The following is a 22,204-nucleotide window of genomic DNA, read 5'->3' as shown; positions in this document are numbered from 1 at the left end:
ATTTGGCTGTCCAATTTAAAATCACTGTCCACCTTAAAACCAAGATCAGTAATAATGGGTTTAAAATATACCTCCAAGGGTCCCAGGTCAACAGAGGAGGACTCACAGGAGCCACTGGGTCCAAACACCATCAACTCTGTTTTCTTTTCATTAAAATTTAAAAAGTTCAAGGCCAACCAAGCTTTAATATCACCTAGACATGCCAGGAGATGTTTTATGGAATGGATATCCTTCTTCTTCAAGGGCAAATAAATTTGACAATCGTCAGCATAACAATGAAATGAGATTCCATGTTTTCTGAGGATAGAACCCAGAGGCAGTAAATACAGTGAGAAAAGCAGTGGGCCCAGAATTGAGCCCTGCGGTACACCACATGGCAGAGAAGCAGCAGATGATTCAGCATCAAGAATGCTCACAGAAAATGTTCTCTCTGCCAGGTAAGAACTGAACCATTTAAGAACAGTGCCACCAATGCCTACTAAGTGGTGTAAACGAGATATTAAAATGTTGTGATCTACTGTATCAAAGGCAGCAGTTAGGTCAAGTAAAACCAGAACAACATGGTTCCCAGAATCACATGCAAGAAGGATGTCGTTAAAAACCCTTAATAAAGCAGATTCTGTGCTATGAAGGGTTTTAAAACCTGACTGAAAAACCTCCAGGGTGCTATTCTCATCTAAAAACTGTTTCAGCTGACAGTACACAATTTTTTCTAAAACCTTAGAAAGAAAAGGCAGCTTGGAAATAGGCCGATAATTAGCCAGCACAGCAGGATCAAGACCAGGTTTCTTAAGCAGTGGCTGGACTACTGCATGTTTAAAAATAGCAGGGACCACACCTGAGGACAGACTGCTATTTATAATGGTAAGAACAGGCTGCCCTATACTAGATAAAATTTCTTTAAAAAATCTTTAAAATATCAGTCACTTACAACATGGTGACTGATATTTGAATGTAGGAAATGCTTTTAGCAGCTGATCACTAAAACATTTAAATTCAATTCAATTCAATTTTATTTATATATCGCCAAATTACAACAAACAGTCGCCTCAAGGTGCTTTGTATTTTAGGTAAAGACCCTACAGTAATACAGAGAAAACCCAACAGTCAGAACGACCCCCTATGAGCAGCACTTGGTGACAGTGGGAAGGAAAAACTCCCTTTAACAGGAAGAAACCTCCAGCAGAACCAGGCTCAGGGAGGGGGGGTCATCTGCTGTGAGGGGGGGCAGGACAGAAGATGAAATGAAGCCAAAGACTGACTCATTTGGCAGAATTTTACTGAGAGTTACTGCAGCGTGAGTGAGGTTAAACTTTACATTCCTCAGACTCAGGTGCCTGAAGCACATGGAAGTGTGTCAGCTTTCTTCACATTGAGTCACTGTGATTGGTCTGGATGTTCAAGAGGAGCCTCACAAATTAGACTCACACTTGTATGTATCAGAAGTCTCTTTGCTCTTTATGAAAATTATGACTGATATAGAAGAAATTAGTTTTTGACAAACCAAATCTGCAAAAAGTAATCAGATTATTTCAAACTGAGTTCTGTAACAAAGAAGAATGCACATAAACTACAGTTCAATTCAATTCAATTCAGTTTCATTTATATATCACCAAATCAAAACAAACAGTTGCCTCAAAGTGCTTCATACTGTAAAGACCCTACAATAATACAGACAACACATGTTTCATAAATTTCACTCACATTATCAACAGTCAAAGAGAAAATTATGAAATAAGATGCTCATGATGTTTGCAATATGACTCAGGCACTCTATCAAGACACACACACACACACACACAGACATTTTCCTACATAACTTTTTTTTTAAGCCAATTATTTTAATATAGCCAAAATACCAGACACTACAGCAGAAATGCAGATCCCAGAACAGCCAACAACCCCTTTGTCCCTGGACTTTGATCCCACACTGATCATCTACATGCAGCTCCTCCCTCTCACATCTGCTGGGCTCTCAGTGCTCCCTGGATGCAAGTGTTTGACGTTCAAAAGTCTCCCAAACTGTGACTTAAAATTCCAGCATTTTCTTTACTTCTCAATTTAATAATGAAGAACAGATACCAGACAACAGAACCACGGCCTTTGGCCACCGTCCCTGAGTTCTGTCTTGGTTTTGAACCCTCAGCTTATCTGAAGTCTGAGGTTTAATGTTCAGATTCAGTCAATGTTCTTTAGAGCTGAGCTCTTGATTATCAGCCACACTCATTAACAGCAGTTCTCCTCTGTGAATCTTGCTGCTGGTAACTTTGGCTGGGTTCTTACTTTAGTGGCCAGGAATTGAATCGGCCCCAGGAATCTGTTCATTTTAAGGGCCACAGCAACCATAAGAACCATTAAAGAGATGTGATGCTGCTGAAGCTTTAACACTTGCTGCTGAACAAAGATTCATAAAGAGAACGTCCACAACTGAGATTTTTGAATGCAGAACTTTTTATTTAAGCATTTTAGAAGCAAAAGCTCAATCAAATAAGAATCACACAGTCAAAATCAGCTGAATTTGATCCAAACCTAACTGATCTACTCTCTGCTGATATCTGAGACCAGAGAGAGCAGAGGAAGTGCGCCCGGGCCTGACTCCCCGGACTCCCTCGGGTCTGATGAAGTCCACCGTGGGCGGGCGGTCGATAATCCTCTGCTGCTTCTCATTGAAATTTGTTCAGATGTTGTCTCTACTCATCAGCAGGAAACTAGAGGAAGAACCCTGAACTTCCTAAAAAGCTCCTTCTATACTCATTTACCCACATGCATCACTTTGTCCACCCCCTCCATCACTAACTTCTTGTGGACTTACCCTGAAACTTTCCACTGCTACACCAACACAGGCTGCACTTCTCTATTTGAAATCAGTACAGGATTACACATTCTGCTTATTTCATTAAACTCATTAGGTTTATACCCGATAATAATTCCATAGATTACAATTATGCATGATTAGCTATCATCAGAATCACGTGCATTTTGTTACAGCTCTCTGTGTTACTGTAACCAGGAGGAGGCTGGATGCTGAGCCCTTTATTTTACCACTCTTGGCCTGAGATGAGCCAGAGGATCTCACACCTTTGCTGCACACGACTCCAGCTGCACCATTTATTTTCCAGTTTTTCTGCCCATCGTGGCTCATATACAGGAAGACCTCCTGTTCATGACATCATCGCACTTCTCTCATTCAGAATCATTACAGAATGCTTAATCTCACATTTATGATGCTGCATTTCAAGCAAAATTATCTTTAGCACAAATTTATTTCTGACTCCGTAGTTTACCAGTTATCATAGGGCTGAATGTTAAGTCCCTTATTTAGACAGTCCCAGGTGGATGAGGCCTTTCTTTGACAGGAAATTATCTCGGAGGGGAGGTGGGACAAAATTGTATTAGGTAAGGTTTTTGATTTTTAACTTTTTGATTAAATCTATTAAGCTGCTCCAAAAAAGCCCAACTTTTAGAGCTCTGTCTTTATGAATGCAGTCTCTTTGGTCCTGGTGGAGTCTTCATGCTTGAAGGAAGCTAATCATCTCTGATGGCAGAAAACTGAAATAATAAAATAAGAACAAAAACAACATGAAAGCTCAGACAGAGCAGCAGACGACATGTTTAAACTTCTGAAAATCAATATCCAAAAAGAAGGAAGAAACATGTGATGGAACATGATGACATCATGAGAAGCTGGTTTCCTTCAGAGCAGCACGCTGCAGTGTTGAGTAACAGGACTGAAAGTGCTTCCACACAGTGATGTGACACCCTGACACCTTCTGCAGCAAAACTTTTGGTGTCCGATGTTATAAATGTTGTTTATGCTCTCAGGCGTTGAACCTGATGCTGTGCACCACCTTCACTGTTTTCTCTCTGCTGGTGAAGTGCTGTATTATTCTGGAAAATCACCTTCTTGTTTCATTTGTTGTGTTGTTTATGATTATCATGGTCACTGACTTTGACTGGATATATTCTTATGGACCAAATGACAGCTGCAGATTTCCATCCACAGACTAGAATTATGGCTAAACTCAGAAACTGTGTCAGCAGAGTCACTAATAACTGAAGACTGTTGTAAACACACAGCACAGCTGTCAGCAGACACAAGTTAAAGAAACTCACCTTCATGTTTGTGTAGTCATTCTCTCTGATGTTCAGTACAGTGTTCCTCTTTGTCTTACAGATGTAGAGGAGCAGCAGGAAAACAGACAGCAGTAAAACTCCGGCCAAGGACGCACACACGACCAGAGGGAAGAAGAAGTCAGGACAATCTGATGAAGTGAATCCTGGAGTGAAACTCTGACTCTGTGTTGTTGTTTGTGGTGTAGAGCTGGGTGGGTGTGAAGCTGTGAAAAATACAAAGCGGTTAATGGATTCTGACTGACAGCAGATCTCGGTCCATTTCCTTTGTGTGCATCCAGTTTGGAAATTTCTGAAAGAATGCAGCTGCAAGCTGCTTGGTAACCCACCTCTATCCCAGCTCCTGCTCCCAGACTGAGGATAAACTGATGAAGGTGTGGAGATGGTTGAGGTGAAACTTTGACTCTGTGTTGTTGGCTGTGCTGTGGAGGCTGCTGACTTTGAAGCTGTGAACAATAAACACAAAACAATAAATCAATGATGAAATCAATACAGATCCAGATCAACACATAATGTTAAGTAATGCTGTCTGCATGATCTAAAACCCAATGTGGCATTAACCATAAATTAAATCAAATATAATGTAGTAGGTTATGTTTAGTTTATGGGGACAAACACAGACTGATGTACTGAGATTTTACCTTATTACATCAGTAGAGGGCGCTCTTGTACTGCTGTGGACCCACTACAGAGATTTTAGCTGCATGAGCAGCTCAGAATTAAAGAAGCTGGCCTGTAGAGAAGAGGGCAGCACGGTGGCGCAGTGGTTAGCACTACTGCCTCACAGTTAGAATAACATCTGAAAGGTCTGGGTTCGAATCCACCTCTCTCTGTGTGGGTTTCCTCCCACACTCCAAAGACATGCACTTACTGGGGTTATGTTAATTGGCTACTCTAAATTGCCCATCAGTCTGAAAGTTTGTCTCTCTGTGTTGGCTCTGCCACAGGCTGACGACCTGTTCAGGGTGTACCCTGCCTCTCGCCCTATGACAGCTGGGATAGGCTCAGATCATGTGCTCAAATATTACTGGGTATATGAATTAAGAGAAACCCTGTGTTTCAACTAGAGTGCATCCATGGTAGCGCGCCATGTTGGGGTTATACTGGCATTTTAGTTATGTTGGGTAATTACCGTCGTATTATTTATTATTTAGCTTGTAGTATTTTTTGAATCAAAGTTACGTGCATGTTAATGTATGTTTACTTTGTGCACTAATTTTGGTTTTTAAAAGGATGTTTTAGGTCCTTTTGTTTACTTTTGTTTATGAAATTTATTGTTTAATGATGTTATAGTTAATTTGATGTGAACGGATTAATTAAATCATAGAAATAAATGAGGTCTGATGCTAATTTTGGTCCTCTTCCCACTGATCCACAGCTTTATAGATCAGGCTACACAGTCCTCTGTGGTCTGTCTGCTGCTTGCTGCAGGTCCAGAGTCCCTCTGAGTCTGCCACCGGTAACAATAACATTAGTTCAGATAGACTGTGAGCTCATGTCCAGCTGATCTTAATGCCAGCCTAACTCCACTGAAACCCCTCAACACATGTTTTCTCTTCATCTAAAAATGACCAGTTGTGTGGTATCAAAACCTTGATCATCAAATTTTTAAAAATTCATCAAAAATAAAACACACTCCACCGTGTCTAAAATATGAGACGATGTTTCTGTGTCATTGGAAAAATCAAATTCATGGAATGTGAATAAACATTTTTATGATTTATAAAAGAAACTTACCACCTATGACAACAATATCTTGAGTCATGTATGAATCTGGAGTCAGAGGGTTGCCATAACCACATCTGTATTGTCCATTATCAGCCTCGGTCAGCTGTGTGATAGCTGCGTACAGTCCAAATGCAGATCCTGCTGTGTATTCAATGCTGTATCTGCCATTCTCAGCTTTCTCATTGGTTGTGTCAATGAGAACGTTCCCTTCATTGTTACATGGATTCTTACAAAGGAACTTCCTCGTTCCATGTTTGGCATTGGCACATGGAAATTGTATTTGTTCTCCTTCAGTTTCTGCACGGATGAATTTGGAGTTTTTATGAAAGTCTGTAAAAATAGAAAAACACTCTTTAATTACTGCCTGTACTTCCTGTCAGCTGTTGCATTCTAATGAGAACATTTCCTATATTATAATAACACAGATCTAACAGATCTAACCTGTTATGGTATACGATCAAGCATAACATCATGACCACCTGCCTAATATTGTATTTTGCTGCCAAAACAGCCCTGACCCGTTGAGGCATGGTCTCCACTAGACCCCCGAAGGTGTGCTCTGGTATCTGCACCAAGATGTGAGCAGCAGATATTTTAAGTCCTGTAAGTTGTGAGGTGGGGCTTCCATGGTTTGGACTTGTTGTTGTGCTGTGTGACTAATCTGCAGCTATGCAGCCTGTTATGCAACAAACTCTGCTGCTCTGTGTATTCTGAGTCCTTTCTATCACAACCAGTATTAACTTTATTGTCATTGTGAGCGCCAGCAGCTCGTCTGTTGGTTGGGACCACACAGGCCAGCCTTCTCTCCTCACCTGTAACCCTCTGCCACCCATGACCCTGTCGCTGGTTCACTGCTGTTCCTTCCTTTGCTCACTTTTGTTAGACTGATCACTGCAGACTGAGAACACCCCACAGTTTTGGAGATGCTCTGACTCAGTCATCTAACCATCACCTGGACCTTCACAGGCCCCCATCAAACTCACTCAGATCTTTACGCTCACCCATTTTTTCACTTCACTTGTCAGTGGTCTTTATGTTATGCCTGATCAATATAGTTATGTATTGACTTCACGTTAGTGTACTCTATGAATTATGTAATAAAGGATTAAACAGCCTGAGCTAAAAGTGGTCTTTATTAGGCAGGGATTTTATGGCTCTATGAGAGTTGGTTGATGTGTTAAAATTTTGACTTTAATGACTTTTAGCATAAACTCACCATTTGAAACTCTGACGTTAAAGTTAGAGTATGAATCTGGAGCAGAAGAGTTGCCCAAACCAAACCGGTACATTCCTGAGTCAGAGGCTGTCATATGTGTGATGGTAAAAGACAGCCTCCCTCTTCCTGAAGATCCTGAAGATCCTTCTTTGTATTCAATGCTGTATCTGCCGCTCTGAGCTGTGGTTCCATCTGTTTTTAAGAGAATATCTTCTGTTCGCTCACATTTCTTCTTACAGAAGAACTTTGTGCTTCCAGATCGAGTGAAGTGGTTGTAAAGTGATAAATTTCCTCCTTCAGGTCCAACCCAAATGCCTGCTCTGGCAAACCTGGCTGCATCTGTTGGACAGATAGATAGTAAATACTGATGATCAGGACTTTCTATGTGAATCCAATATTACAAAGTTCAACACACCCAACTATCAACCATCAACTCATCAAGGTGGCCCAGGGTTTCCCGGGTGCGCTCACATAAAAGCAGTGGTAGACAACGTACCGACATTCTGTACTTAAGTAGAAGTACAAGTACTTGTGTTAAAAACTACTCTGGTAAAAGTTGAAGTACTGGTTCAACTTGTGTACTGAAGTAAAAGTAAAAAAGTACAGGTTCTGAAATGTACTCAAAGTAAGAAAGTAAGCTCCTTGGAGGATGTTTCTACCTCTTTCTTACATCTTTCTCCATCTGTGCATACCTGTCAAGTCTCCCGTTTTGGCCGGGAAATTCCCGTATTTTACCCCTCTGTCCCGGCGTCATCCCGTATTTTTATTTTCCCGTATTATCAGTTTTCAATTTTTTTAAAGCATTCCTGTGCTGCTCCAAACTGAATTGTCACTATCACTAGGTTAGTGCCGACAGCCGGAACAACCCCGTAAAAACAACTGGACCTCAGTGCGCCTTTTTCACACAGTTCGGTGACGTGTTTCCGGGTTAGTTTAGCAGCGTAAACAAAGCCGCGCTAGGGCTCAGTGTCGCCAACTTAGCATTTTTTTGTTTATTTGATTTTTTGCCTCATAAAGCCATATAGCGACAGCGAAATCCTCCGCTGTCACCATGTTTTGTGTACATAAAGCCTTCTTACTGTGTCCGTACACTTTGACGTCGTCCAGACCTCACTTTGTCTCCACCCTCCAGCCCCCGAACCTCACTTAAACACCGAGCCTGCCCACCCGCTCCCTCCGCTCCCATTCCCGGGCCTCGCTTCGGCCTTTATCAACCTTGGAGACATGCGACAGTTTTCTTACACAAGTTGGCAACAGTGGCTCAGATAAAGGAGGAGATTGAACGTAGCTAGCAGTCTCACCTCACAGTGTTTTCATTAAATTTGATGTTCTAAACAATATGGGACAAAATTGATCTATGTAATGTGGGTCTAGGCAAAACATTAAAGTTATTAAGTTATTTCATAAAGTTTATTTGTAGTTCTAAACATATTTATGGTGGGTTTTTTTTCTTCACTTTTTGTCTCTCCAAAGATGTTTTTCCTCCCTTCTGCAGCCTCGATTGCAACTACAGTACTTAGGAATGAACAATTATGCAAATTAGGTGATGACGTCATATATGACGTCCATTTTCAGCAGCAGAAAATTTCCCGTATTTTTAAATACAAAACTTGACAGGTATGCATCCGAGTGAAGTTATCTCATTCTTTGCTGTCCCTTAAAATACAGCAGCTGTTCTTTTAGCTAACAGACACACTGTGTGACAAACTGCACACACTTTTTTTGTCCTTTACGTTTTCTGTCATTTATTTTCCTCACCGTTCCGGCGCGCAGCCTCTATGTAAAGCGTAACTTCCTCTGGCTCTTTCCGGTCTCCGAGCGAGCGTTGCAGGAGCCTCTCCCTCTACCGTGTGGGGTCTCTAATCCCATCAGGAGCCGGCTCCCGCACTGACCGGAAATGCAAATGTTTCTCAGACGCATTAAACCTAAAGTAACGAGTTTATTTTGAAAATGTAAGAAGTAGAAAGTACAGATACTTGTGTAAAAATGTAGGGAGTAAAAGTAAAAAGTTGTCAGAAAAATAAATGCTCAAGTAAAGTACAGATACCTGAAAAATCTACTTAAGTACAGTAACGAAGTATTTGTGGGGCGGGGTTGGCTGCATCTGACCAATCAAAAAGGGCTTTTCATGGGTCATATAACTTTTCTTCCACAGAAAATTATCCTTATAAGTATTAATGATAATAATGTCTCTATTCTAGAGAATTATCAAATCTATAAAGAACATGAAAAATATACCAATAAAATTTGCTGCAGCAAATCATTAATCTGGTGATTTAGCACACAGAGCAGTAAAATAACCATTTTAATCCCAGTTAATAATTTTATTGCTGAGTCGCTCTCAGTGCTGCTGTTTATTTCTAACTTATTTCTAACTTTAAATTGGATCCATTTAAACATTAAAGGGTCCTGTCCCACAGCCTGATGAAGGAGATCGCTTCCGTATCTTACAGATCAAAGTGAAATTCCTTTGATTGATTAAAAGTATTATTGGTGTGAAAGCGACTCAGCAGCAGATCATATGCTGCTGTGAACAAAGGGAGAGTTGTCAAACAGAATTTTTTAGATGCTACTTAAACCTTCAGACTCTCCTTCTCTCCCCACAGAGGTCTGAGGGCTTTTTCAGGAATGGTGATGCTATTTTCTAGATATCTGATTGGTCAGTAGGTGGTGATTTCATACCTGACCTGTTCAGGAGCAGGTTAGGTTTACAGCAGAAGGTACAGTGGTGATTTACCCTGGTCAGAAAACCCAGGTTTAACACTGAAATTACCCGAATAAGACATCTACACAGTGCAGGCCTCAGCTTCATGAATTATCTTTTTTGTGACAGTCAGCCCAACTGGTGCAACAAATGCATTTCAATGGGAACTTTCAGATAAGCCCAATTAATTTAATGAAGACTCCTCTGAGCTAGGTCACAAAGAAAGGAAGTTTTTACACATGTAATAAACATTTTTTCCCCCAAACACTGATTTTTTTTTTCTAAACATAGCCGAGCAATGTGTGGAAGGGAAAAAAAGCCCAATCAAGGATATTTGTTAAAAATGACAATAGATAAAATGGGCATGAGAAACAATAAAAGAAATGCTTGAAATTGATATTGAAAGCAGGCTATGGCACATGTTACTTAGAATAGAATAGAATCAGGGGCGTGGTGGCCATCGGGAAGTCCGGGAGGTTTCTCGAATGGCCGGTCATTTCCAGGCTGATTTTTTTTTTTCTTACCCAATTAAGCACAGCAGTGCTCGCGCGGCCACAAATGCAGACAGTGATGGTCAGTCACGAACATTTCAGCTCTAAGAGCTGGCTCTTTTTTCATCAGGAGATCCAATCTCATTGTACATCCTGTATAATGACAATTAAGGCATTCTATTCTATCCATTCTACCTCACAGAGAGCATTGTTTCATTTGATTAAAAAATAGAGATAGGAACTTTTCCCTCTTCACCAGGCTATTCCTGAATTCAGTAACATTCTGGGGGCCGGATGGAAAGCTCTGGGGAGCTAGGTGTGGCCCGCGGGCCACCAGTTGACATTCACTGAAATTGACTGTAGTATGTTTCAAAATAGACCAAAACAAACTTATTAGACAGTCCATGGTTGGACATAGAACAAGCACTCTTTGGGGGGGTGGGGGTCTGCAGACAGCAGTTGCTTCTGGCTCCCGGGGGTGTTGCTGCAGCTTCTCATCTTTATTAAGTACATTTCATGGCAAAAACACACAACACAGCAAGATCATGTGTTTATGCATCGGTTTTTGTTGTTCTCTCTTTCCGATGCTTTTTGTTTGTTTTAATGTGTTTCATTACTGATACAGCTGTTGGTAACCTGTTTGTTTTTCTTTTTTCCCCATCCAGAGGGTTTAATATGATGTGGCCCACCCTCTGCAGCTATAACAGCTTCAACTCTTCTGGGAAGGCTTTCCACAGGTTTAGGAGTGTTTATGGGAATTTATGACTATTCTTTCAGAAGCACATCTGTGAGGTCAGACACTGATGTTGGAGAGAAGGCCTGGCTCACAGTCTCTGTTCTAATTTATCCCAAAGGTGTTCTATCAGGTGAAAGGAAACTGACCCTAAATGCAACATTAGTGTAGAAATAATGCCAAATAAAATGTAAAGACTTCTACTTTGATGTATGATTTATGCCACAATCTTCATCTCCTGCACCTAAGACTCACTTTGTAGTTCCTTCATACTGGAAGCTCTGCAATTCATTGTTATCAATGAATAGATAATATTAATGCCTCTTTTATGAATTGCCTTCAGACTAATGCAGATCTTTGTCACATCCACAATGTTCTCTCACTTTTATTATTTCAACTACCAAATTACTAATGACCTCTGATTAATATTATTATTATTATTTTACATTAAATAGATGAGATCAGAGAGCTTGCAGCAGCTCCTAGCAACAGAATGTCAAGAATTATTCTGCATAAAAATATATTTGCTCAAATATGTGAACAACATTTAGATGTCCAAAAGCAGTGTCATGATCCTGGGCCGGTGGCCCAGTGCTTTGTGTTCTTTTGGTTATGTTTGGTTATCTCTGATTATGTATGTTTGGTTTCTCTCATGTGGGTCTTCAGTTGGTTATGGGTTTGTGCTTAGTCTGCATTATGTCTTTGTTTACTTCCTGTTTTAGTTTGATAGTTTAGTACTCCCTGTGTGTCCTGTCTAGTTGTCTTCCCTTGTTGATTAGGTAGATTCTGTTCACCTGTGCCCTGTGTTCCCCAGCTGTTTCTTGTTACCCACCATTGCCTTCTGTATGTATTTAAGCCCCTGGGTTTGCTTTGTTCTTTGTCGCGTCATTGATGGTTGTTCTCTGCTGTCCTGCATGTACGTCTGTTTGCTCAAGTCAAGTCTAGTTAGTTTCACGTCTCTCCGTTAAGTGTATGCCAGGGAGAGCTCATGTTAATGTCTGTCAGATTGGGGTAAATAAAGCGAGTGAATGAATTACACCTGTCCCGAGTCTGCTATTTGGGGTCCTCCTTCCTGCCTGCACGGCGGCCTGCCATGACAGAATGACGCGACCACGAATGGACCCCGCAGACTCCGACCCCTACAGTGGCACTCGCCTGGCGCTGGGGGGACCTGCTTTTTGGAACGGTCCCCGGCGACGCCACTCACCTCCTCCTCCTAAGCCACGAGTTATCCGCACTGGCGGAATTTTTTTGTCTCCTGCCGCTCGCTCACCTGTCACTCCGCTCACTGGTCCCTCCCCTCCTCAGCGGGCGCCGCAGCCATGGCGGAAGGGGAATTCCTGGCAGCAGCTGCATGATTCGTCCCCGGAGCCGTGCGGTATGACGCCGCGGTTTTCCACGCCGCAGCCACGGAGGACGAGAACCCGGAGGAAGCAAAGAGACTTTTCGCCGGAGCCGCCGCCCGGAATGACTCCGGAGGAGTCGTTTTTCCGGTTCCTGGGACACAGGGGTCCCTGGCCTCCCAGCGCTTCCGCTTCGCCGCTGCCTGCCGCTGAGGGAGGAAGGCCAAGCTCCCGGCAGCATCGGAGAGAATCGCCGCGGAGTCAGTCACCACAGCTTCAGGTTTCCACACAGCCGTCACCGCTTCATACACCATTAATCATGTCCGTGAGTGACTCTTTGTCTATGCCTGTTTCTTTGCACCCCAAAAAGAAAATAATGGAACCAGATTGTTGTAAACCACTGTGTAAACAGCCCAGTGAGGGATTTAAGCAGGACTCCTGTAAACATGTTTTGGAATTGTGCATTCAGTGGTTTCGGCAACCCTGTGACAAGCAGGGGAAAGCCATAGCACACAGACTTCATGGACTAATAATAGAACACCCCTGGCTTACGGACTCATTACCACCATTAACTCATAGTTATGTAGAGCGAATACTGAGTTGGACTGAACTCCCTTTTCCTTCAAAGACCCATAAAACTACTTCTGATACTTTGGCCACAGAAAAGACTGCAGACACCCATTTCCATGCAAGAGATGTTCCGCGGGTGGAGGCAGCCACGGACGGGCTGTCCTCTGCACCCGTACCTGTTTCGCGGGTGGAGGCAGCCACGGACGGGCTGTCCTCTGCACCCGTACCTGTTTCGCGGGGGGAGGCAGCCACGGACGGGCTGTCCTCTGCACCCGTTCCTGTTCCGCGGGTGGGGGCAGCCACGGACGGGCTGACCTCTGCACCCGTTCCTGTTCCGCGGGTGGGGGCAGCCACGGACGGGCTGACCTCTGCACCCGTTCCTGTTCCGCGGGTGGGGGCAGCCACGGACGGGCTGACCTCTGCACCCGGTCCTGTTCCGCGGGTGGGGGCAGCCACGGACGGGCTGACCTCTGCACCCGTTCCTGTTCCGCGGGTGGGGGCAGCCACGGACGGGCTGACCTCTGCACCCGTTCCTGTTCCGCGGGTGGGGGCAGCCACGGACGGGCTGACCTCTGCACCCGTTCCTGTTCCGCGGGTGGGGGCAGCCACGGACGGGCTGACCTCTGCACCCGTTCCTGTTCCGCGGGTGGGGGCAGCCAGGTCCAAGCCTTCGCATCGGTTTTCAGCGTTAACTGCAGCAGCAGGGTCTCAGTCAGCCTCAGCCTCAGCTCACTCCCAGCCATCTCAGTCAGCTCTCCCTCACTCTCGGTCAGTTTCCACGCAGCCAGATTTCCCTAGCTCTCGGTCAGTTTCCACGCAGCCAGATTTCCCTAGCTCTCGGTCAGTTTCCACGCAGCCTGATTTCCCTAGCTCTCGGTCAGTTTCCACGCAGCCTGATTTCCCTAGCTCTCGGTCAGTTTCCACGCAGCCTGATTTCCCTAGCTCTCGGTCAGTTTCCACGCAGCCTGATTTCCCTAGCTCTCGGTCAGTTTCCACGCAGCCTGATTTCCCTAGCTCTCGGTCAGTTTCCACGCAGCCTGATTTCCCTAGCTCTCGGTCAGTTTCCACGCAGCCTGATTTCCCTAGCTCTCGGTCAGTTTCCACGCAGCCTGATTTCCCTAGCTCTCGGTCAGTTTCCACGCAGCCTGATTTCCCTAGCTCTCGGTCAGTTTCCACGCAGCCTGATTTCCCTAGCTCTCGGTCAGTTTCCACGCAGCCTGATTTCCCTAGCTCTCAGCCAGCCGCTCTCCCTCAGCCTCAGTCTGCTGTAGCTCCAGCCACCTCCCAGTCTCAGTCTGCTTCCACGCAGTTCGCTCCTGTAGCACTAGCTCGCCCTCAGTCAGCTCTCCTGTCACCCTCATCCTCACCATCTGACTCACCCGATCTATCTGCAAAGCAGCCCCAGTCGTCGGAGGAGACGGCTGCGCGCCCTGCAATGCAGCCAGGGAGTTCCGCTCAGTCCGAGCCAGGGGGTCCCGCTCAGTCCGAGCGCTCCGCGCCAGAGGGTCCCGCTCAGTCCGAGCGCTCCGCGCCAGAGGGTCCCGCTCAGTCCGAGCCGATGGGGGTCTCCGCTCAGTCCGAGCCAGGGGGTCCCGCTCAGTCCGAGCGCTCCGCGCCAGAGGGTCCCGCTCAGTCCGAGCCGATGGGGGTCTCCGCTCAGTCCGAGCGCTCCGCGCCAGAGGGTCCCGCTCAGTCCGAGCCGATGGGGGTCTCCGCTCAGTCCGAGCGCTCCGCGCCAGAGGGTCCCGCTCAGTCCGAGCGCTCCGCGCACGCGGGTCCCGCTCAGTCCGAGCCGATGGGGGTCTCCGCTCAGTCCGAGCGCTCTGAGCCAGGGGGTCCCGCTCAGTCCGAGCCGGTGGGGGTCTCTGCTCAGTCCGAGCGCTCCACGTCACCCGAGGGTTCCCCACCAGAGCCCGGGGTCGCCCTTCTCCGCCGCCGCATGCCCCGCGGTCGGCCTCCAGTGTCTGCTCCCCGTCGCCGCCGCCGCATGCCCCGCGGTCGGCCTCCAGTGACCCCTCCTCGTCGCCGCCGCCGCTGGGAGCGCGGTCGGCCTCCAGTGACCCCTCCTCGTCGGCGCCGCATGCCGCGCGGTCGGCCTCCAGTCTCGTCTCTTCGTCGTCGTCGTCGCCGCCGCCGCTGGGAGCGCGGTCGGCCTCCAGTCTCGTCTCTTCGCCGCCGCCGCTGGGAGCGCGGTCGGCCTCCAGTCTCGTCTCTTCGCCGCCGCCGCTGGGAGCGCGGTCGGCCTCCAGTCTCGTCTCTTCGCCGCCGCCGCTGGGAGCGCGGTCGGCCTCCAGTGACTCCTCTTCGTTGCTGCCGCCGCCGCTGGGAGCGCGGTCGGCCTCCAGTGACTCCTCTTCGTTGCTGCCGCCGCCGCTGGGAGCGCGGTCGGCCTCAAGCCACGCCACGTCCACGCCGCCGCCGCTGGAGGCGCGGGCGGCCCCCAAGACTGAGTTGCCACTTTTGTGGTTTCCTTGGCAGGCCCCCTGAATGGTGTCTTTGGGGTGTTTGGTCACTCATGTTTTGTTTTTGGACTCTTTTTCCAGCCTTGTGCTGCCGCTTTTGTTTCTGTACTAGTTCGTTTTTTGGACTTTGCTGCCCTTTTGGCCTTATTGTCTCGAGCCCTCCGTCCTGGTCCCCCGCCTCCCACCCTGGTTGGGGTTTTGTTTTTCGTTGCGGCCGTCGGGAGCCGGCCCTTGAGGGGGGGGTACTGTCATGATCCTGGGCCGGTGGCCCAGTGCTTTGTGTTCTTTTGGTTATGTTTGGTTATCTCTGATTATGTATGTTTGGTTTCTCTCATGTGGGTCTTCAGTTGGTTATGGGTTTGTGCTTAGTCTGCATTATGTCTTTGTTTACTTCCTGTTTTAGTTTGATAGTTTAGTACTCCCTGTGTGTCCTGTCTAGTTGTCTTCCCTTGTTGATTAGGTAGATTCTGTTCACCTGTGCCCTGTGTTCCCCAGCTGTTTCTTGTTACCCACCATTGCCTTCTGTATGTATTTAAGCCCCTGGGTTTGCTTTGTTCTTTGTCGCGTCATTGATGGTTGTTCTCTGCTGTCCTGCATGTACGTCTGTTTGCTCAAGTCAAGTCTAGTTAGTTTCACGTCTCTCCGTTAAGTGTATGCCAGGGAGAGCTCATGTTAATGTCTGTCAGATTGGGGTAAATAAAGCGAGTGAATGAATTACACCTGTCCCGAGTCTGCTATTTGGGGTCCTCCTTCCTGCCTGCACGGCGGCCTGCCATGACAAGCAGTGTGAGCTGCAGCTCAGTTCTCATCTGTTAAGAGGCAGAAGATGAGAACATGAACATCATTTTGAACTTTTGTATTTTACTATGTTCTCATTGTGTGACTATTTAATATTCAGCATTGGTCAACTTTGTTGCTTGAAATGTGCTTTATGAAGTTGCAGGGGACTGGATCAACTTCAGTCTGCTGGAGAAAAAGTCATGAATCTGCCAAACAGCTTTTCCCTCTTCACTCCTTCCTCTTTCTCTCTGAGTCGGGAAGCTGAAGCTGCTTTAAGTGAACCTTTTCTTCCTCTTTCTCTCTGTTTCTGTCTAAGTTTGCAGTAACTTCTTTACTCAAGGAAAAGTGAAAAAGAACAGGCTCTGAAATGTACTCAAAGTAAGAAAGCTCAGCTTGCAGCCTGGTCCAGCTGCAGGAGTGAGACAGCTGTAAACACATTCCTGAGCAAGCTAACCTGTTTATCCTGCACTAAACGTCCCTCCACTCCCTTAAATCTAACCTCTCTGCTTCCTCGTTCTTCCATCTCTGAGTGAACTTCTCTCATTCTAGGAAACAGCAGCCGGACCTTCAGCTCGCAGACACACTGTGTGACAAACTGCACACAAACAGTTTGTGTGTTTGCTGAACATGTAACATGTTTGCAACATGTTAACATGTTACTCTATTTAGGCTCCTCCTCAGTAGTGCTAGCAAGTTGCTGAAGGACTGTGATAACAGCTTATCGACACCGGAACCCGAGTACAGCGCTACAAATGATCATCTATGTTTTTGCCTCTTTCGTCTCTCTGTATGCGAGAAGCATCAGTGATGGAGGATACACCAATGAGATTGGCTTTTGTGTGTCATTTAGGCTCAAACCAGTTTGATGTCCATCCATCCATCCATTTTCTTCTGCTTATCCGGAGCCCGGTCGCGGGGGCAGGAGCCTAAGCAGAGAAGCCCAGGCTTCCCTCTCCCCAGCCACCTCCTCTAGCTCATCCAGGGGGACCCCAAGACATTCCCAGGCCAGCCGAGAGATATAATCTCTCCAGCGTGTCCTGGGTCTACCACAGGGCCTCCTCCCGCTGGGACATGCCCGGAACACCTCACCCAAGAGGCGGCCAGGAGGCATCCTAATGAGATGCCCGAGCCACCTCAACTGGCTCCTTTCGATGTGGAGGAGCAGCGGCTCTACTCTGAGCCCCTCCCGGATAGCTGCACTCCTCACCTTATCTCTAAGGGAGAGACCAGCCACCCTTCGAAGGAAACTAATTTCTGCCGCTTGTATTTGCGATCTTTTTCTTTCGGTCACTACCCAAAGCTCGTGACCATAGGTGAGGGTAGGAATGTAGATCGACCAGTAAATCGAGAGCTTCGCTTTTACACTAAGCTCCCTCTTCACCACGACAGACCGGTGCAGCGTCCGCATTACTGCAGAAACAACCCCGATCTGTCTGTCGATCTCCCGCTCCCTTCTCCCATCACTCGTTAACAAGACCCTGAGATACTTGAACTCCTCCACTTGGGGCAAGAACTCGTTCCTGAGCCGGAGAGGGTACTCCACCCTTTTCCGGCTGAGGACCATGGCCTCAGACTTAGAGATGCTGATTCTCATGCCGGCCGCTTCAGACTTGGCTGCGAACCGTTCCACTGCGAGCTGGAGGCCACCCCCTGATGAAGCCAACAGGACCGCATCATCTGCAAAGAGCAGAGATGAGACTCTGAGGCCACCGAGGAAGAAGCCTTCCGCCACCTGGCTACGCCTAGAAATTCTGTCCATAAAAGTTATGAACAGAATCGGTGACAAAGGGCAGCCCTGGTGGAGTCCAACACCCACAGGAAATGAATCCGACTTATTACCGGCTATACGGACCAAGCTCTCACTGCGGTTGTACAGAGACTGAATGGCCCGCTGAATGACTGAACGGGCCAGACACCCCATACTCCCGCAGGACCTCCCAGAGGATACCCCGAGGGACACGGTCGAATGCCTTCTCCAAGTCCACAAATCACATGTAGACTGGTTGGGCAAACTCCCATGCGCACTCGAATATCCTTGAGAGGATAAAGAGCTGGTCCAGCGTTCCGCGACCAGGACGAAAACCGCATTGTTCCTCCTGGATCCGAGGTTCGACTAACGGACGGACCCTCCTTTCCAGCACCCTGGCATAGACCTTTCCGGGGAGGCTGAGGAGTGTGATCCCTCGAAAGTTGGAGCACACCCTCCGGTCTCCCTTCTTAAAGATGGGGACCACCACCCCGGTCTGCCAATCCAATGGCACTGCCCCAGATCTCCACACGATGTTGCAGAGGCGTGTCAACCAAGACAGCCCTACAACATCCAGAGCCTTCAGGAACTCAGGGCGAATCTCGTCCACCCCTGGGGCCTTGCCACCAAGGAGTTGCTTAACTGCCTCAGTGACCTCACCCCCAGTGATGGCCAGGTCATTCCCCTCGTCCCCAGACTCTGCTTCCACTACAGAAGGCGTGTCAGTGGGATTCAGGAGGTCCTCGAAGTATTCCTTCCACCGTCCAACTATAGCCTCAGTTGAGGTCAGCAGCACCCCACCCGCACTATAAACTGTGTGAGTGGAGCACTGCTTTCCCCTCCTGAGTCGCCTGACGGTGTGCCAGAATCGCTTCGATGCCGTCCGAAAGTCTTGTTCCATAGCCTCACCGAACTAATCCCACACCTGAGTTTTTGCGTCGGCCACTGCCCAAGCTGCGTTCCGCTTGGCCTGTCGATACCTGTCAGCTGCCTCCGAAGTCCCACAGGCTAACCAAGCCCAATAGGACTCTTTCTTCAGCTCCCTTCACCTCCGGTGACCACCATCTGGTTCGGGGGTTACCACCACGACAGGCACCAACCACCTTGCAGCCACAGCTCTGAGTAGCAGCCTCAACAATGGAGGTGCGGAACATGGTCCATTCGGACTCAATGTCCTCAGCCTCCCTCGGAATGCTGTCGAAGTTCTGCCGGAGGTGGGAGTTGAAGATCTCCCGGACTGGGGCTTCTGCCAGGCGTTCCCAGCGCACCCTCACAATACGTTTAGGTGTGCCAGGTCTGTCCAGCATCTTCCCCCGCCACCTGATCCAACTCACCACCAGGTGGTGATCAGTTGACAGCTCAGCTCCTCTCTTCACCCGAGTGTCCAAAACATACGGCCGCAGATCTGATGATACGATTACAAAATCGATCATCGACCTGCGATGTAGGGTGTCCTGGTGCCATGTGCATTTATGGACATCCTTATGTTCAAACATGGTGTTTTTTATGGACAAACTGTGGTTTGCACAGAAGTCCAATAACAAGACACCTTTCGGGTTCAGATCGGGCAGGCCGTTCCTCCCAATCACGCCCCTCCAGGTCTCACTGTCATTGCCCACGTAAGCGTTGAAGTCTCCCAGCAAGACTATGGGGTCACCAGATGGAGCACTCTCCAGCACCCCGCCCAGTGACTCCAAAAAGGGTGGGTACTCTGAACTGTCATTCGGCGCATAAGTGCAAACAACAGTCAGGACCCGTTCCCCGGCCCGAAGGCGCAGGGAAACTACCCTCTCGTCCACCGGTGAAAACTCTTGACGTATGGGCAGCAAGCCGGGGGGATACAAGAATACCCACCCCAGCTCGCCGCCTCTCACCGAGGACAACTCCAGACTGGAACAGAGTCCAGCCCTTCTCCAGGAGTCTGGTTCCAGAGCCCAGGCCATGCGTTGATACCAGCTATATCTAGCTGGTATCTCTCAACCTCACGCACTAGCTCAGGCTCCTTCCCCACCAGAGAGGTGACATTCCATGTCCCAATAGCCAGTCTTGATAGCTGGGGATCGGTCCGCCAGGGCCTCCGCCCTCGGCCACCGCCCGACACACACTGCACCCGACCCCTACGACACCTCCTGCGGGTGGTGGGCCTACAGGAGGGCGGGCCCATGTAACCTCTTCGGGCTGCGCCCGGCAGAGCACCACGGGCTAATGCCCGGCCACCAGACGTTCTCCCTCGAGCTCCCTCCCCAGGCCTGGCTCCAGGGTGGGGCCCCGGTAACCCTATCCCGGGCAGGGTAAACTGTTCCCTTTCTTTTATAGACATAGGGGTCTTCTGAACCGCTCTTTGTCTGGACCCTCACCCAGGACCAATTTGCCATGGGAGACCCTACCAGGGGGACAAGCCCCCGGGCAACATAGCTCCTGGGATCACTGGGACACACAAACCCCTCCACCACGATAAGGTGGCGATTCACGGAGGAGTTTGATGTGTTAAACCTAAAGTAACGAGTCTGTTCTGAAAATGTAACAGGTAGAAAGTACAGATGTTTGTGTACAGATGTGGGAAAATTAAAAAGTAGTCAGAACAAGAAATACTCAAATAAAGTACAGCCACTTGAAATTCTATAAGCATATGAAGTATTTGTACTTCATTACTTCACACCTCTGTTAAACATTTGTGTCTCATCTCTGTGAAAAGCAGCACACTGACAATAAGACTCTTCTTGATCTGTTCAGAGCTTCAGTGAAACAGTGAAAGCCCAAAGCCCTGTCACACATGCTGGTGCATTCAAGGACACCACACAACAGCCTACGCCCAACTGCATCAGGAAGCCCCAGCATAATCTGCATAACTCAGTATACTTTTCAATGATGTATGATGATGGCATACAAGATACTAAAAATTCAATCAAATCTGAAACTATGACCAAAAATCTAAAAATATTGTGTCACTATTACACAAGTACAACCAGCTCTTTCTGCCAGCACTGCTGTCAGAGCGCTGCAGCTGTTTACTCAACCAGTTAGTGAAAAAAGAGGAAACTGAACCCCTCAAAAACAGATAACATGCAAATTTCATATCTGACTGTATCATCAACAGTTAGTGAGGAGCATCTTATTAAGGTTATAAGAAAATATCACAGAATACATCAGAGAACAATAAAAAAACATTTTAAAAAATCATCACATACTTTGACAAATGCAAACAGCAAATGTCCAAAAGCAGTGCGTGCTGCATCAAAGAGACATCCAGATCATCAGTTCTCACCTGATAAGAAGCAGAGGATCAGAACGTGGAGGATAGTCATTATGAATTTGATGCTGATTCAATGATGGGAGAACTGCGTTTAGCTCTTCAGTTCGTTCACTCTGTCTGCCTAAACTCTGTATCATTAAAAAAAGAATCACTTCCTCATTTAACATTTCCTTCCTTTGTATCTTGCGCTGCATGCAGAACTGATAAAACTGAGGACAGAGTGGGCGTCTTGTTCTGAGGCTCTTTTTTTTTAATAAATATGAAGTTAAGTGTCTTCAGTGTCCAGCTGCCCTTTATGTCTTCATCTAGAAATCCATCTAATCCATAAGAAAACAATGCTGGTCTTTTGTTTAATAACACAGCATCTCACAGGTCTGTTAAACATTCTTCAGATAAGCATTTGTTTTAACCTGCAGGATGAATCACAGCTGAGAACTGCAAAAGCAAATTAAGGAACTTAGCCAGTGGCTGATCGCCTGGTGCTGCATTTTGGCTAAGAATTTCAGCTGATAGCGATCGAAAACGATCGCTATCTGTTGTGTTATGTAGCGTCATGCCACTCCATGCCACTAGGTGGCGCTGCTGATAAAATGAAAATGGTAGGCAGAGTGAGAATGAGAATGTTTACATATACCTTACGGGACTGTGCTCCTTCGTTTTAGTTTTGTGCCTGATGTGCTACGTTGAATAAATGCACTGAGATATACAAGAACGTGCTTTACTTGTCACACTACTACAAATTGGCGACGAGGGATCCTGCGTGTTTTTTTCTGCCGATGTTTTTTTTTCTTCCTGCTGAATTAGCATGGCTGCTAACGTTCATCCACCACCGTTGTTTTTACCTTGCCCAGGAGAACCTGCTTTACCATTCAACATGTGGATGCGTATGTTCAGCAATTACTTGCTGGTAATTAATGCAACAGGGAATGCTTGGCCTGATGCCCGGAAGAGAGCGACATTATTACACTGCTTAGGAGCCAAAGGTCAACGAACTTTCTACTGCCTAACAAACACAGGTGACACTTTTTCTTCCACTGTTGCTGCTT

The 22,204-nt window shown here is 47.1% G+C and overlaps 1 protein-coding gene across 1 annotated transcript; it reads right to left on the bottom strand.

Annotated features, from left to right (window-relative positions):
• Positions 1–2,483: 2,483 nt before the first annotated feature.
• Positions 2,484–21,238, bottom strand: LOC115783366 (uncharacterized). Its single transcript, XM_030734169.1, has 6 exons — positions 21,171–21,238; positions 7,076–7,414; positions 5,869–6,189; positions 4,461–4,577; positions 4,114–4,337; positions 2,484–3,549 (listed from the first exon to the last, which is right to left on the bottom strand). Exons 1-6 carry the CDS (start codon positions 21,208–21,210, stop codon positions 3,526–3,528), a joined length of 1,065 nt encoding a protein of 354 aa, XP_030590029.1. The 5' UTR covers positions 21,211–21,238; the 3' UTR covers positions 2,484–3,525.
• Between the last annotated feature and the right edge of the window lie 966 nt (positions 21,239–22,204).

The sequence above is a fragment of the Archocentrus centrarchus genome, chromosome 7 (assembly GCF_007364275.1).
Source record: "Archocentrus centrarchus isolate MPI-CPG fArcCen1 chromosome 7, fArcCen1, whole genome shotgun sequence".
NCBI classification, from domain to species: Eukaryota; Metazoa; Chordata; class Actinopteri; order Cichliformes; family Cichlidae; genus Archocentrus; species Archocentrus centrarchus.
The sequence above is the reverse complement of the archived record's forward strand: the minus strand, read 5'-3'. Positions and strand labels throughout refer to the sequence as shown.

Excerpts from the sequence above, each read along its gene's own strand:
- LOC115783366 (XM_030734169.1), bottom strand. The coding sequence starts at position 21,210 with ATGACTATCCTCCACGTTCTGATCCTCTGCTTCTTATCAG. Across the intron at positions 6,190-7,075 it reads TAACGTCAGAGTTTCAAATG|ACTTTCATAAAAACTCCAAA; the intron begins GTGAGTTTATGC and ends CTATTTTTACAG. Across the intron at positions 4,578-5,868 it reads AGATATTGTTGTCATAGGTG|CTTCAAAGTCAGCAGCCTCC; the intron begins GTAAGTTTCTTT and ends TATTGTTCACAG.